Raw genomic sequence first — 12103 nt, 5'->3', positions numbered from 1 at the left:
TTGAAAACCCGCAACATTTTCCGCGGGCGCGGGCGGGCGCGGGGGCCGATTTCAAAATTTTCCGCGGATGCGGGCGGGCGCGGGGGCCAACTCGAAAATTTCCCACGGGTGCGGGCGGGCGCGGGGGCCAACTCGAAAATTTCATGCGGGTGCGGGAGGGCGCGGGCGGGGGCCCCGCAAATTATCGGACCCGCGGGCGCCCAGGGGGCCAGGGGCGCCCGTACCCCTCGCGCCCGCAGAACCCGGGAATTTAACGAAAAATATTTAAGCAAATTAAATAAAAAAATATTCTCAAAATTTAAAATCAAAACCATTATTAATCTAAAAACTAAGATAATAAGAATTTTTCAAAAGATGGGTGAGGGTGGGGTTGGGGACAAAACTGAGATTGATCAACTCAGAGTTCCCAGCCATTGTCAAGCCCCTTAAATTCAAAAATCATGGAACAGGGCCGAGACGGCCCGAAGGGCCGTCAAGCCCCTTAAATTCAAAAATCATGGAACAGGGCTGAGACGGCCCGAAGGGCCGTCAAGCCCCTTAAATTCAAAAATCATGGAACAGGGCTGAGACGGCCCGAAGGGCCGTCAAGCCCCTTCAATTAAAAAATCATGGAACAGGGCTGAGACGGCCCGAAGGGCCGTCAAGCCCCTTAAATTAAAAAATCATGGAACAGGGCTGAGACGGCCCGAAGGGCCGTCAAGCCCCTTAAATTCAAAAATCATGGAACAGGGCTGAGGATGAATTACCATAAGAATTTTTCGGGCAAAAAAATTTTTTTTGAGATATTGGTATATTCTGAAAGCCCGATAAAAGTTATACAGAATCACCAAATTCTAGGGTCAGATGACGTCATTATGACGTCATCGGGCTGAATTGAAAATTTTGTCTTTGGAACGCTTTTTCGAGCCGAAAACGTTATTTAATTTTATTTTTCTCGACGGATTTGGATTTTCCATGAAAAACTACGTAGGGACCCGTGATCAAACCATTGAATATCAACCATTACCGACCGGTTCAATTTTTGAAACCGGTCGGTTCGAAAAATAAAACTCGGGTCCCTACGTAGTTTTTGATAGCGAACAACATGTCATCAATAGAAAAATCTATTTCCAGCAAAAACCGCCTCAAAAAGCGTTCCAAATTTTCATGAATTTGGAGCCTTTTCGGACATTTATTCATCATAAATGACGTCATAATGTCGTCATTGAGCCCTAGAAATTTGGGAATCGACTAATTTTGACTTGGGCTTTCAGAATATAATCTTATCTCAAAAAAATTTTTTTCGGCCAAAAAATTCTTATGGTAATTCATCTGAGACACGTTGTTTCCAAGTCTTATGGCCCAAAGTCTACCAGCGCAACCCGATTCATGTTTCCTACTTTATGTCCTTTCTTTATTGGAAAACCCAACATTCAGAACTATCTTCATTCAAATTATAGGGAGCCCCGGGCGCCCGCGGGCGCGAAAAAATTTTTCACGGGCGCGGGAGGGCGCGGGGGCCAGATCTTAAATTTCCAACGGGCGCGGGCGGGCGCGGGGGCCAAATCCGAGATTTCTTGCGGGTACGGGGGGCGCGGGCGCCCGTGGCCCCCGCCCGCGGCCCCCGCGGGATTCGCGGGCGGGTTTTTTCAAACACTGGGGCAGCCAAACATCTATATCGTCGTAGTCACGATTTGTCAATTCCCAGATTCGTTCTCCGATTTTGACAATGTGGAGACGAGAGCCGACCTTATCCTTCAAATCAAGTGGAAGGACCCGGCCGTCATTGTCTTCACATTTTTGCTTGGCTTCTTCAAAATTGGTTGGATCCTCGTAAACCTTATAATTTCGTCCGTCGACGACGAATTCAACCGGGAATTCGTAAGTATTTGATTCTGTATTTGTGTCAAGAAAAAAGGACATATCGATCTACCATTAAGTAAGGTGATCCATCAATTAATATTCCGGGATATTTTCGGATTTTATGATCACCTAAAGCTCTTTCTTCATTACTTTTAAATGAAATCAACCGCTTTTAAATGAAATCAACCGCTTTTAAATGAAATCAACCGCTTTTAAATGAAATCAAACGCTAATATTTCTTTGAATCTAAAACTAAAATAGTTTAATTATTAAAAATAAATTAGAGAATAGGAGAAAATTATTTTTCTGGTACACATTCCTGCAGCTCCGAAGAGCTTCAGAAATAGCAATAATCCTAATCGTCGCTTCATGCTGATCGCATTCTTCTTGGATCTCTATTCTCGATACAGAGCTCTGGTGTTCTCTCGTCGATCTTAGGGATCTTTGTAAGCCAGTTAGCAGGACCGAAAGGCTCTGGCTAAATGACGGAAGCGCTGCGACAATGAGCCCGTAAAGTTTGAGATGGTAGTAAAACAAGCCTAGTAAACTCGACCCAAATGGCACATGCCGCATTTAATTTTTGAAGCACTAAGCGTTTTGAGCCTATTACGCTTTCCCCAGAAACTTCGGAGAATTTAATCGTATTTGACCTCGTTCATGTTTCCTGAAAAGCCTTTTGACAAGTTTATTAATTCAAATAACTTGAACTCGAATTTGATGGAGGAGTACAATAAAACTGTTTCTTTAAAAATGAATAAAACGATAAATCAGTTTTCTCCTTCAGATCAATTCTTTTAGAATTCTTACAGATTATTATAAAAAAGGGTTTATGAGGATCAAATTCAAAAGCTCAACTCCTGAGACCTGCACGATCATTTTAACGAGAAGGGCTGGCTAATCCTTTTTACCCTTTTATGGTGATCCCTGCGGCTGAGAACGTAAAAAGGACAACATTAATCATGCCGGTCGGATTACTGTCTGAAACCTAAGTCAACTCCGTAAATAATAGCCGTAAAGACAGAATAGACAGTTTCGTGTTCGCCTGAACAAGAATTTTGCCCTGCAAATCTTGCTACCCAACGAGTCAGATCATATTCTAACAATGAGAAGAGATTTTGTGAGCTGAAAATCTGTGGTGACGATTGTTTGTGGTTGTGTGCGTCGGTGATTTCTTTCAAAAAATAATGAACGAAAATTATATTTAATCCGAGCTGATTCTTTGTTTCGCCAACATCAAATTCAATGAAGAAGCTCATCTGACCACAGTTGGTCGATTTTAATGCTATCTGAGCAATATTTGCTACAGTAATCTAAATTTAAATTGAAGAAATGATTTCTCAAGACAAAAATGATCAATATTACCCGTCATGTCAATTTTGACTGATTCTAATCATCTTCAGCTCTATTTGAATAAGCATAATCCATTAGCACCAATACACTGATATAAAAATCATAGATCATGCACTTATTCAACAGGGTGAAAAAAATGATTAAATATTAAGAAATTGATGATCTTACAAACATTATAAAAGCCCCTGATCATCATACTAATACTTCATACTAAAATTGTAGAAAACGATGAACATTTTCGATGTTCTTTTTGCGATTTGCGCTGCATCGCCAGTCTTTGCTAGCCCCGCAATGTAAGTGTTATAGGCGAGAAAATTAGACAAGATGATCATAAATTTTCACTGAGAAGCTGACTTTTATGAAATATGCTTTTTTATTGCTATTCTCACGATGATTGCAAATTTAGACTCTAAACTTTAGAGTTAACGATAATAGTAAATGTAAAATGAGTTCAAAATCTTCAGAAACCACAACCAACGGGATCGAGAATTGATGAGTTTCCTGGGCTACCCGGAACCCATCAATTTATCAAGACATCTTGAAGGGAAAGAGTTGCAAGTCTTGAGGACCTGGCATAGTTTTAGTACCCTCAATTAAGCCTTGTTTTTACTACTCTCTCGACTATTATTCATCTCATTATGAAATCATAAAGCCTGCTAACTCTTGAAAACAAGTACGATCGCCAACAACCGAAGAACCTCACGCAAACGGTCGCGACTGGACTGATATTTTGAGCACTTTTTTCTAAGCGCGCAAAATAAATAATCTCTTTACACTTTATAATGTCTTATTTATTTATTGTTATACTGTAGCAACATCAGCAAATGGAAATTTTGAACTTTCAAGTTCTATGAATCATCATTTTACTTTTTGAAAGAAAGAATTTTTTTGAATGAAGGTAACATGTTTCTGTTGTTGAGCGGCCGTGAACGTTTCAGTAGAAGCATCGCAACTGTGTGAGAAGGGTTCGAAATAAATTATTTGTCGGCAAAGACTGCGGCAACATCTAGCATGGCTTTTTCTATGTTAGCACCGAAACGAGCACTGTTGGTATGGGCACAAGAGTGCTTAGAAGAAATCTAAAAGAAAATTATTAAAATGACTGCTTTTAATTCAATTTCAAATGGCTTACATGGAACATAATAAGATCCTCGTCACAAATAATGTAGGAAACACCGTAGCCATCATCAGAAACTGGACCAAATCCGCCACCAGTTGAGAGCATATCCGGGTGCTTCTTGAAGTCAATCAGATTAGCCTGGGAGTGAGGCGTCTGTGACGTAGAGAGTCGCCATTTCTGGGTAAGCGCGGTGTCCAAAAACTTCGACTCCAGGCCGAGATACCGAGATACCACGTAGAGCGTGAATAAGTGTCGGTCGACTCCCTTACCCGTCATCGCGGCCTAATAATTTTTTATATTCCTGCTCCGGAAATCGTCACAAGTTTTATTTTGCCTTTTAGGTGTTTGCCTTGAATCGTTAATTGATTATGAATATACGGGATTATTTTAGTTACACAATAATCAATACGACTTCTCACCTGGTAGAGGCTGACGTGGTACTTAGCGGCGGCTCGGGCAAGTCCTCTGAGAGTTTCCTTGTCAGCTCCTTCTTCCATGGCCTTTACAAAAGCAGACGTCTCGTTGGTGCAACTTCTGACGGTTTCAGTTCGTCCTTCGCGGTAAAGTCGAGTCATTGAAGCTTCATAAGTAAGAGAGAATTTTCCTTGATCACGGTAATTAGCCAGTTGGAGGGCAAGTTGAACAAACGCGTCTAAGAGTAACATTTCAGTGGCTAAACTTTGAAAGGGTAAGTAACCTGGAGAAACGCCACAGGATTTGATCAGGCGCTTGCCAAAGGTTCCAGGTGCGCCGTGGTATTTTCCGAATGGATGAATGTGCATGTCAACGTCATCAGCAATTCCTTGAGCTTGGATCTTTTGTTTCTGAATGATTTCGTAGCAATCTTCGTCGATTTCCCAGGTGAGTTTTTCGGGCTTGAATGGGAGATGAGCGCGATCGGCGTCGCAAGTACCGTCTTCTTTGTATCGTCTAGAAATATCTTTGGAAGCGATTCAAGACGAAATTCTACTGACCGTCGAGCGAACTCATGATAAAACATTTCCTCGCACAGATGTCCGAAGATCGGCGCATCAGCCCACGAGTGCTCAACATTGGCACCGTAGATACCGTTCTTGAAAACGACAAGTGTAAAGGTCTTATCGAACCATCGATCGTTAGTTTTTCCATGAAGAAGATCCTTCGCATAGCTTGAAAGAGCGGCTTTATCTTGAAGCTAGAAATAATAGCTAAAACGCGACTTGATAAAGGGAGAGCTTACATCAATTTTAGGAGTGCCTTCATCCAGACAAACACAGAATGCGGATGATTCAATTGCTTTGAGACTCTTGGCGTTGACACCATACTACGAAGAAAGGTCAAGAGAATTATGACGTCGCGCCTAAATTACCGAAAAATGTGTTTGTCGTGCTTGAGCCCAGGGAACCCGTTTTCCAGCGGTAAGACATGCCAAATCTTCCTCTCCTCTAAATTATTATGAGCGATAGTGTTTGAAAAAAGTCTCTTACCGAGCAGGAGGAGTGTCATCCTTCAAAATCAAATCAAGCTGATGTTCTATTTCAGAAGTAGTCAAAAGTCGTCCTGCGTAGTAGCAATAGACCTTAAACCATCGACCTTTGTGGTAAACAGCTACGTGTCGAGAGTCCTCGAGCTTCACAATTTTATCCTTGTCGATACCGGGAATTCGGGTGGTGTTGAATGTTCGCTCGTACTGGTAAGAACAAAGTGGAACCATGTTTCCGGCCATCAGAGGCTTGACTCGTTCTTTATCCAGTTGTGAGCGCCATCGGAAACAAGCTAAAATAATAAGTGAATGAACACATCGATTTGTTACCTTGGATGAGTGTAGCAGCTCGTGCGGTTTGCCTGTCCGTTGGTCTGCAGAGAGCCAAATCCATGGCGTAGAAATTAGAATTGACCATGATAGCATCTCGCGAATGCAGGTAAACGAATTCTTCCCACCAATCAGAGACATAATTCGAGGCCCACCAGGACTTGGCGACAAGGTATCGCTGAAGACGGTTGGCGATTCCATTTGGAACTCTTCAGCAAGCAAGGCCATGTCTTCGTATTCTTCATCGGTCAAAAGTGGCCGAACAGATCGAAGGTATCGGTTGAGCGTGTCCTTGATTGCTGGAACAGGGAGTTTTGGAAGAGACCCTTGGTAAGAATAAAGAAGGGGATTACGGCCCTTGAAGATCGTGACCAAGATGCCCCAGATTCTTGTTGTAATTGATTTCTTTCCGCGCCCTTCGAACATCCAACCGTGGTATGAAAAACAACCTTTGAGGATGTACCTGAATGATTGCTTGGATAAAATTCATGAATCATAGATCCTACCTGACAACATAGATGAGAATCGTAAAAACTCCACCAGCAAAAACACACGAAGCTGTGAAGTACTTTCCACCGATATTAAAAACAGAAGGCAGGACACTCTCAATCGCCTTGATTGCTCCCCGATCGAGGTCAAGATCCGTAGTCTTGTCGACGATGATAAACGCCACTACTGCGCCGGCAATGGTTTCCAACCGCGCAGGGTAGACGCCAGAACCGAATCGGTTGACAAATCGAACCAGACGTTTGCGCCAGGAACGGCCACCGGACTGGACAACGGCCTTGAAGGCGTTGCGATTGAAGTCGACGTCGATTCCATCCGGAGTGACGGTAAATTGGAATCCAACGGCAGAGTGAGCCTCCGCCATCTTTTAAACAGCAAAACGATAACTGAACGAAACCACGCCCAAGATTTTTCGCCCGATCTGAAAAATTGAAAGATACTAATTGTTTCTTGACCACTAGATTTAGTCAAAACACACAGAAAGTAGACAGGTCCTAAAACAGGCAAAGAAAGTGCGAATAATAAAACTTAAATTCCGAGCTGATCCCAGAGATTTGTTTGTTCCTCTTCTTTGCGCTGCCGCCACTTGTCCAACAAGTGATTTTGTTTCTGAATTAGGGAGTAGAATTGAATCTTGTACCCTTCACTCATTACCTTCGAGTCCGAAGGCTTCGATTTTACGGTCTTTTCTTTCTTTCTACGTTTCTTGCGTTTTTCCTGCGGTTGAACCTCTTCTTCGTCGCTGATCAACATTGCATCATCGGAGCAGTTTCCTTTATCTTCTTTTTCATCCCCAGCTACCTTGGATAACTTTTCTGAAACAACCTTTTTATTCTCTCTTGTCTTTTCATTAAATTTCGGCGTGAAAATAACATCTTCGGACTTCTTTTCTGGTGACGCGTCGATTTTGATGCCAAGTCTCGCGAGGCGTCTGTCGTTCATTTCATTTTGTTTTGGCCTTGTGCTTTTAACCTCCTCGTCTGCCCGAAGACGCTGAGCTTTCTCCGCGTAAACCTGGTCTTTCAAGATGTCTGTCTGGCTTTTCTGATAAGCCTCGAGGGGGGTTCGCTTCTTTCCACCACCAAGGACTCCGCTAACGGACCCATCTTCGCCATATTTCCAAGGGGTGCTGTCAGATTTGGAGCTTTTCGACGACTTGTAAACGCGCGTGGGTGTTCCAGACGTTTTTTCAGACGGTTTTAAAGACGGGTAGGAAAATGTCACCTCCCCAGAAAAATTGTTAACGTAGCCATAAGTTTGGTCAGTCGTATCCCAGAGAAGAGAGTGACCACTTGGCGCGGCGGTCTCTTCGAAACGGGAAATTGCATTCTCATGCTCTAAAGAGGTGATTACAAATCTGAACTAAGGATAGGAAGAAGCAACCTTTGACTTTCTTTTGAAAATAAAAAGCATCTAGTTTTCCAGCCTCAAAATCCTCTAGTCGAGCTTGAAGCTGGATAAAAGCAAGTTGAAGTGAGTGAAGGTTCTTTTGGTTGTCAAACTTGAAATATTTGAGCTTGTCGATTGCGATTTTCGTTCGTGCCTCCAAATCCTAAAAACCCTACTCAAGATCTTTCAAGTGACTTATTTTTCTTTGTGGTTGTATATAGAATTTTTAAATTGATGGTTGTTTTGTAGGTTTACCTCCTTCAGCGAAGAATTTTCGTGGATTCTGAAATTTTCGTTAGGTAGGGTTCTCTTAATGGTTTCAAGAATAATTTATGTTTACTGAAAAGCGCAGAATTATTACGAATTTCGCGATCTAGAGATACAGTCTGTAGCTGGATAAATTGAACTTCGATTTTTCGAATATCTCGGTCCAAAGGTCGCTGATCCGAAGCTACAAAATTCCTATTGACAGAGTCTTACGTCATGTCACGTAAAATAACCTCTAAAACTACAAGTTCATCAGCTCAACTTACCATTTTTAGCCGTGATCTGGAGCAGAGTGAGACTGATCTTCAGTACTGAATGGTTAAGGGTCCACAAGCCCATGTATTTGAATTATAATCCAAGTCACGTGATCAGCAGATGATCGAGCATCATCAAGATTCTCACCTTTTCAAGTTTGCGGAGTTTTGATGGGCTCGGGCTTCTTTTTTTCGCGCGTTTCCTGAAAATTAAAAAATTGCAAACATTTTCTACATCAACTGACCTTTCTTGAGAAGGTGACTTTGATCGAGATCGAGTTCGGCGAGCTGGTGATCTGGTTCTTGAGTGAGAACGCGATCGTGACCGGGAACGGCTTTTTGACGTTCTCGCTAAAAATTTTTAGATTCTTTATTATGAAATAATTAGATAGATGAAATGAATCTTTAAAAACTTACATTCTTCCCTCTTATTCTCTTCTTTTTCAATCTTTTTCTGATTTTCCTTTTCGATCTTCTTCAATTTTTCTTCCTTTTCTCTTATATAAATCTCTTTCGTTTCCTGTGAGAGCTCCCATACAGTTTCTTTAGTTTTCTCGTTGTAAAAATACGGATGCTGGGTACTCTCGTCAAAGAATTCAATCCACGGCCCCCATCGATCTAAAGTTGAATAAAATTCGGAATTCTCCATTGTTAAATTGATTTACGCTCGTAAAATGATAAACTTATTTCTTACTCGGTTCAATTTTCGCCTTTTCTCGTTCTTCTTTTCTTCGGGCCTTTTCCTCCTCGCGTTTATCTTTCTCTTCCTCGGCTTTTTGAAGCTCTTTCATGAAATTGAGCATTTTTGATTGCATCCCACTGTCTTTGATTTCCTGATCGGAGTCTTCATCTTCTGAGGAAGACGATTTTGTTTCCAGAAGACCGAGGCGGTTGTCCTGAAGTTACGCTTATTTACCGATTAAAATCTTTCTTGTACTTTTTTTCTCTTTTGAACAATTTGCACTTCTGGGTTCAAATGACCCCACTGATTGCCACTGTTGATATTCCCGTTACTCATGTTGCTCTTTTATCACAGAAGCAGGAGATGTTTTCAAGAATCAAAACTCTTGAGAGAGGCTCCCAGGGCTTTCCAGTTGAGAGGGCCAATGAACACGCGTGGCAGATTCGATTTTATTTCTAATTTGAGAGAACTTTCCCTCCAGGACGACCCCGAGGGTTGAAAATAACGACACCCAAATTCTGAAAAAAAGTTTGACTCAGCTGAATGACCATGTCGCTAAATCAACAATCATTTAGAAAACCAAACGATAAAAATGCTCTATGAAAATCCTGACGAGTTAATTCTTCAATCATTCTCGATTCCGGTCTCTAATCGTCAGAAAAATGTAACAGGAATGAGATCTATCATAAATTTTAGTAAATCGATGCGTATGCAAATATTATTGATCATTAAAGATTTAATAAATGCGATTAAAAATGCAGCTGATGCCAATCTGCAGAAGATGGGATTTCAACTTCTCATTTCCTGGGTAGACAACGACAATATCTCTTTAGAAGAGGAAGCCCTATCCTTATCCACGTTAGAAATGAATGAAAACAATAAAGATCTTCTTTGGTGGTGGCTTCAAGTCGTTCATAGAACCATGCCCTGTCAAAATCTCAGCAGAGACAACAAGCCTTGCTCAGAGTTGAATGTTCTTGCGCAAAAAGTCTTCACGCAGAGCGAAATAATTATCAGATTCATAAAAACAGAGATCGAAGACAATTGGAAAGAAAACGAAATCTCATCAGAATTGAGCTCTTTCGACGAATTTCGCATTTCTGGCGCACTTTTAGGGAAGTATGAAAATACGGCTAATTGTTAATCCGTAAATGCCAGCTGCTGATCGACCAAATTTACGGGCTGATAACAAGTTCAAGCCTTGAAGTTTTACACGCCTATTTTCATCCACAAAAAGCTTTTATCAGATGTTACCAGTATCAAAAAGACCCTTGCGTACCAAAGCTCATGGACTGGTTAATACAAAACAACGACTTCAAATTCTCCAAAATACTCACGTCTGACGACAATTTTCTGCTTGAATTCTTGCTGTCCTGCGATGAAACTTATCGACTGCCGAGCTTTGCGATTGTCTTGGATTATTTGAACTTCGACGATGAGATTTTCTTTAACATGCTCGTTGAAGAAGAGAGTTTCAAAGCCCTCTCGCTTTTGCTCAAGCTTTTCAAGACCGCTGATCTGCTGAGAAAGATAAGTGCAAACATAGAAGAGGATGATTTCATCGCATGGGCGGAAAATTTATACTCCAAGGTCGAAAAGCTAGCCGATTGCCTGCCATTCAAACCTGCCGCATTTCTGAGAGCGATCAAAAATGCCTTGCCTGTAAATCAATAAAATAACACTATAATCTGAATATTCAAATGTATTTTGTTATAAAAAGAAATTTTACTAAGAAAATAGAATCAATAGAAAAGATAGAATCACGAAAAGAAATAGGCCACTTTGGTGTATGTTTTTACAGTAGGAATGATTGAATAAAACACGCATGAATTCTGAAGAGACAGGTCTAGTTCAAGGCGAACTTCCACTCTTTCGTCTCCAAGTTCGAGATGGAAAATTGCGAGAATTCGGATCGTTGGCTCATTGCGGGAGATGCATCTGAGATCGAGTTTTAAAATTATAAGGAAAAAAGCATTCTTACATTTCTGTTGAGTCGATAAAAAGTTCTCTAAGTCGATGTCAGACTGAGTTTTCGAATGCCGAGCTGATGGAGCTCTCACTGGAGGATAGTTCTGCGTCGGGTTTGGCTTGTTCATCCCAGCGTGACGCTTAAGCTCGGTTTCGGTCACTTTGACGCCTTCCATTTGAAGATCGTAGGGATTTTCCGCGATGGCGACCTCGTTCGGCGTCGGCACTTCATGGGCTTGATTGATTGTTACTTGCTTCGTGACTTTGTTCAGAGGGTTTGCAGCAACCGTAGTTGTTGGTTTTCCGGTGGGAGCATTTTTCTTGGAGCGACTACTTTCTACCTGCGCTTTGACATCAACTTTTGGCTTTGGCGCGCTTGGCTGAGCAATTCTAATGTCGAGTTTGATTTCTTCCGACTCCTCCCGCACTTGGCGTTTACCCTGCGTGATGATCTTCTTTGATGCAGTTTGAGAGATTTTCTTGACTTCCGTATCAATCTTCGCGGTATCTGCGGATTTCATAGCGTTTTGGAAGGTCGCCTTACGAGATTGGATCCCCAAATCGAGGTTATTGTCCGGTCGACCGACTTGGGTGGGTTTTCGATCGAAAGTCATGCTTTGTGACATCCAGGGACGGTCGTAGTTGCGAGGGCGGCTGCCTAAAAATTGGATGGAAACTCAATACAATAATAAGTTCATACCTGAACTAGTTGAAGGCCTCTCAGTCTGAACCAAACTGCTTGGAGGTCTCTCCCCTGCGATCATCTTCGCTCTCCTCTTTAGCAAATTGATCACATATTGCTCCGGGTTCTGGGGCTTTTTCTTCATTACAGCCGACTTCAAGAAGTCAAAAAGATCATTGATGTTATGCTTTTGCTCATACTGCTCGTCAGTCAAACTCGGCATCACTCTTGAATCATTTATTTACAGGAT

General features: G+C 41.8%; 3 protein-coding genes across 3 annotated transcripts; all 3 read right to left on the bottom strand.

Moving 5' to 3' along the window:
- Positions 1 to 3961: 3961 nt before the first annotated feature.
- On the bottom strand, positions 3962 to 7054 carry LOC145702754 (carnitine O-palmitoyltransferase 1, muscle isoform-like). Its single transcript, XM_081780020.1, is given in 11 exon segments — positions 3962 to 4271; positions 4325 to 4594; positions 4732 to 4964; positions 5010 to 5242; positions 5287 to 5486; positions 5532 to 5615; positions 5661 to 5736; positions 5779 to 6067; positions 6105 to 6299; positions 6302 to 6567; positions 6611 to 7054. Coding segments are annotated over 11 exon segments (2313 nt in total). The 5' UTR covers positions 6976 to 7054; the 3' UTR covers positions 3962 to 4169.
- On the bottom strand, positions 7046 to 9721 carry LOC145702755 (uncharacterized). The gene is made up of 8 exons (XM_081780021.1): positions 9459 to 9721; positions 9216 to 9417; positions 8939 to 9139; positions 8767 to 8872; positions 8670 to 8724; positions 7995 to 8163; positions 7266 to 7948; positions 7046 to 7220 (listed from the first exon to the last, which is right to left on the bottom strand). Exons 1-8 carry the CDS (start codon positions 9537 to 9539, stop codon positions 7140 to 7142), a joined length of 1578 nt encoding a protein of 525 aa, XP_081636147.1. The 5' UTR covers positions 9540 to 9721; the 3' UTR covers positions 7046 to 7139.
- A 1169-nt stretch (positions 9722 to 10890) lies between these two features.
- LOC145702750 (uncharacterized) lies at positions 10891 to 12086 on the bottom strand. Its single transcript, XM_081780013.1, has 3 exons — positions 11872 to 12086; positions 11185 to 11829; positions 10891 to 11141 (listed from the first exon to the last, which is right to left on the bottom strand). Exons 1-3 carry the CDS (start codon positions 12074 to 12076, stop codon positions 11050 to 11052), a joined length of 942 nt encoding a protein of 313 aa, XP_081636139.1. The 5' UTR covers positions 12077 to 12086; the 3' UTR covers positions 10891 to 11049.
- Positions 12087 to 12103: the final 17 nt, after the last annotated feature.

The sequence above is a fragment of the Oikopleura dioica genome, chromosome PAR (assembly GCF_907165135.1).
Source record: "Oikopleura dioica chromosome PAR, OKI2018_I68_1.0, whole genome shotgun sequence".
In the NCBI taxonomy this organism is placed as follows: Eukaryota; Metazoa; Chordata; class Appendicularia; order Copelata; family Oikopleuridae; genus Oikopleura; species Oikopleura dioica.
This window is presented reverse-complemented; position numbering and strand designations above follow the sequence as displayed.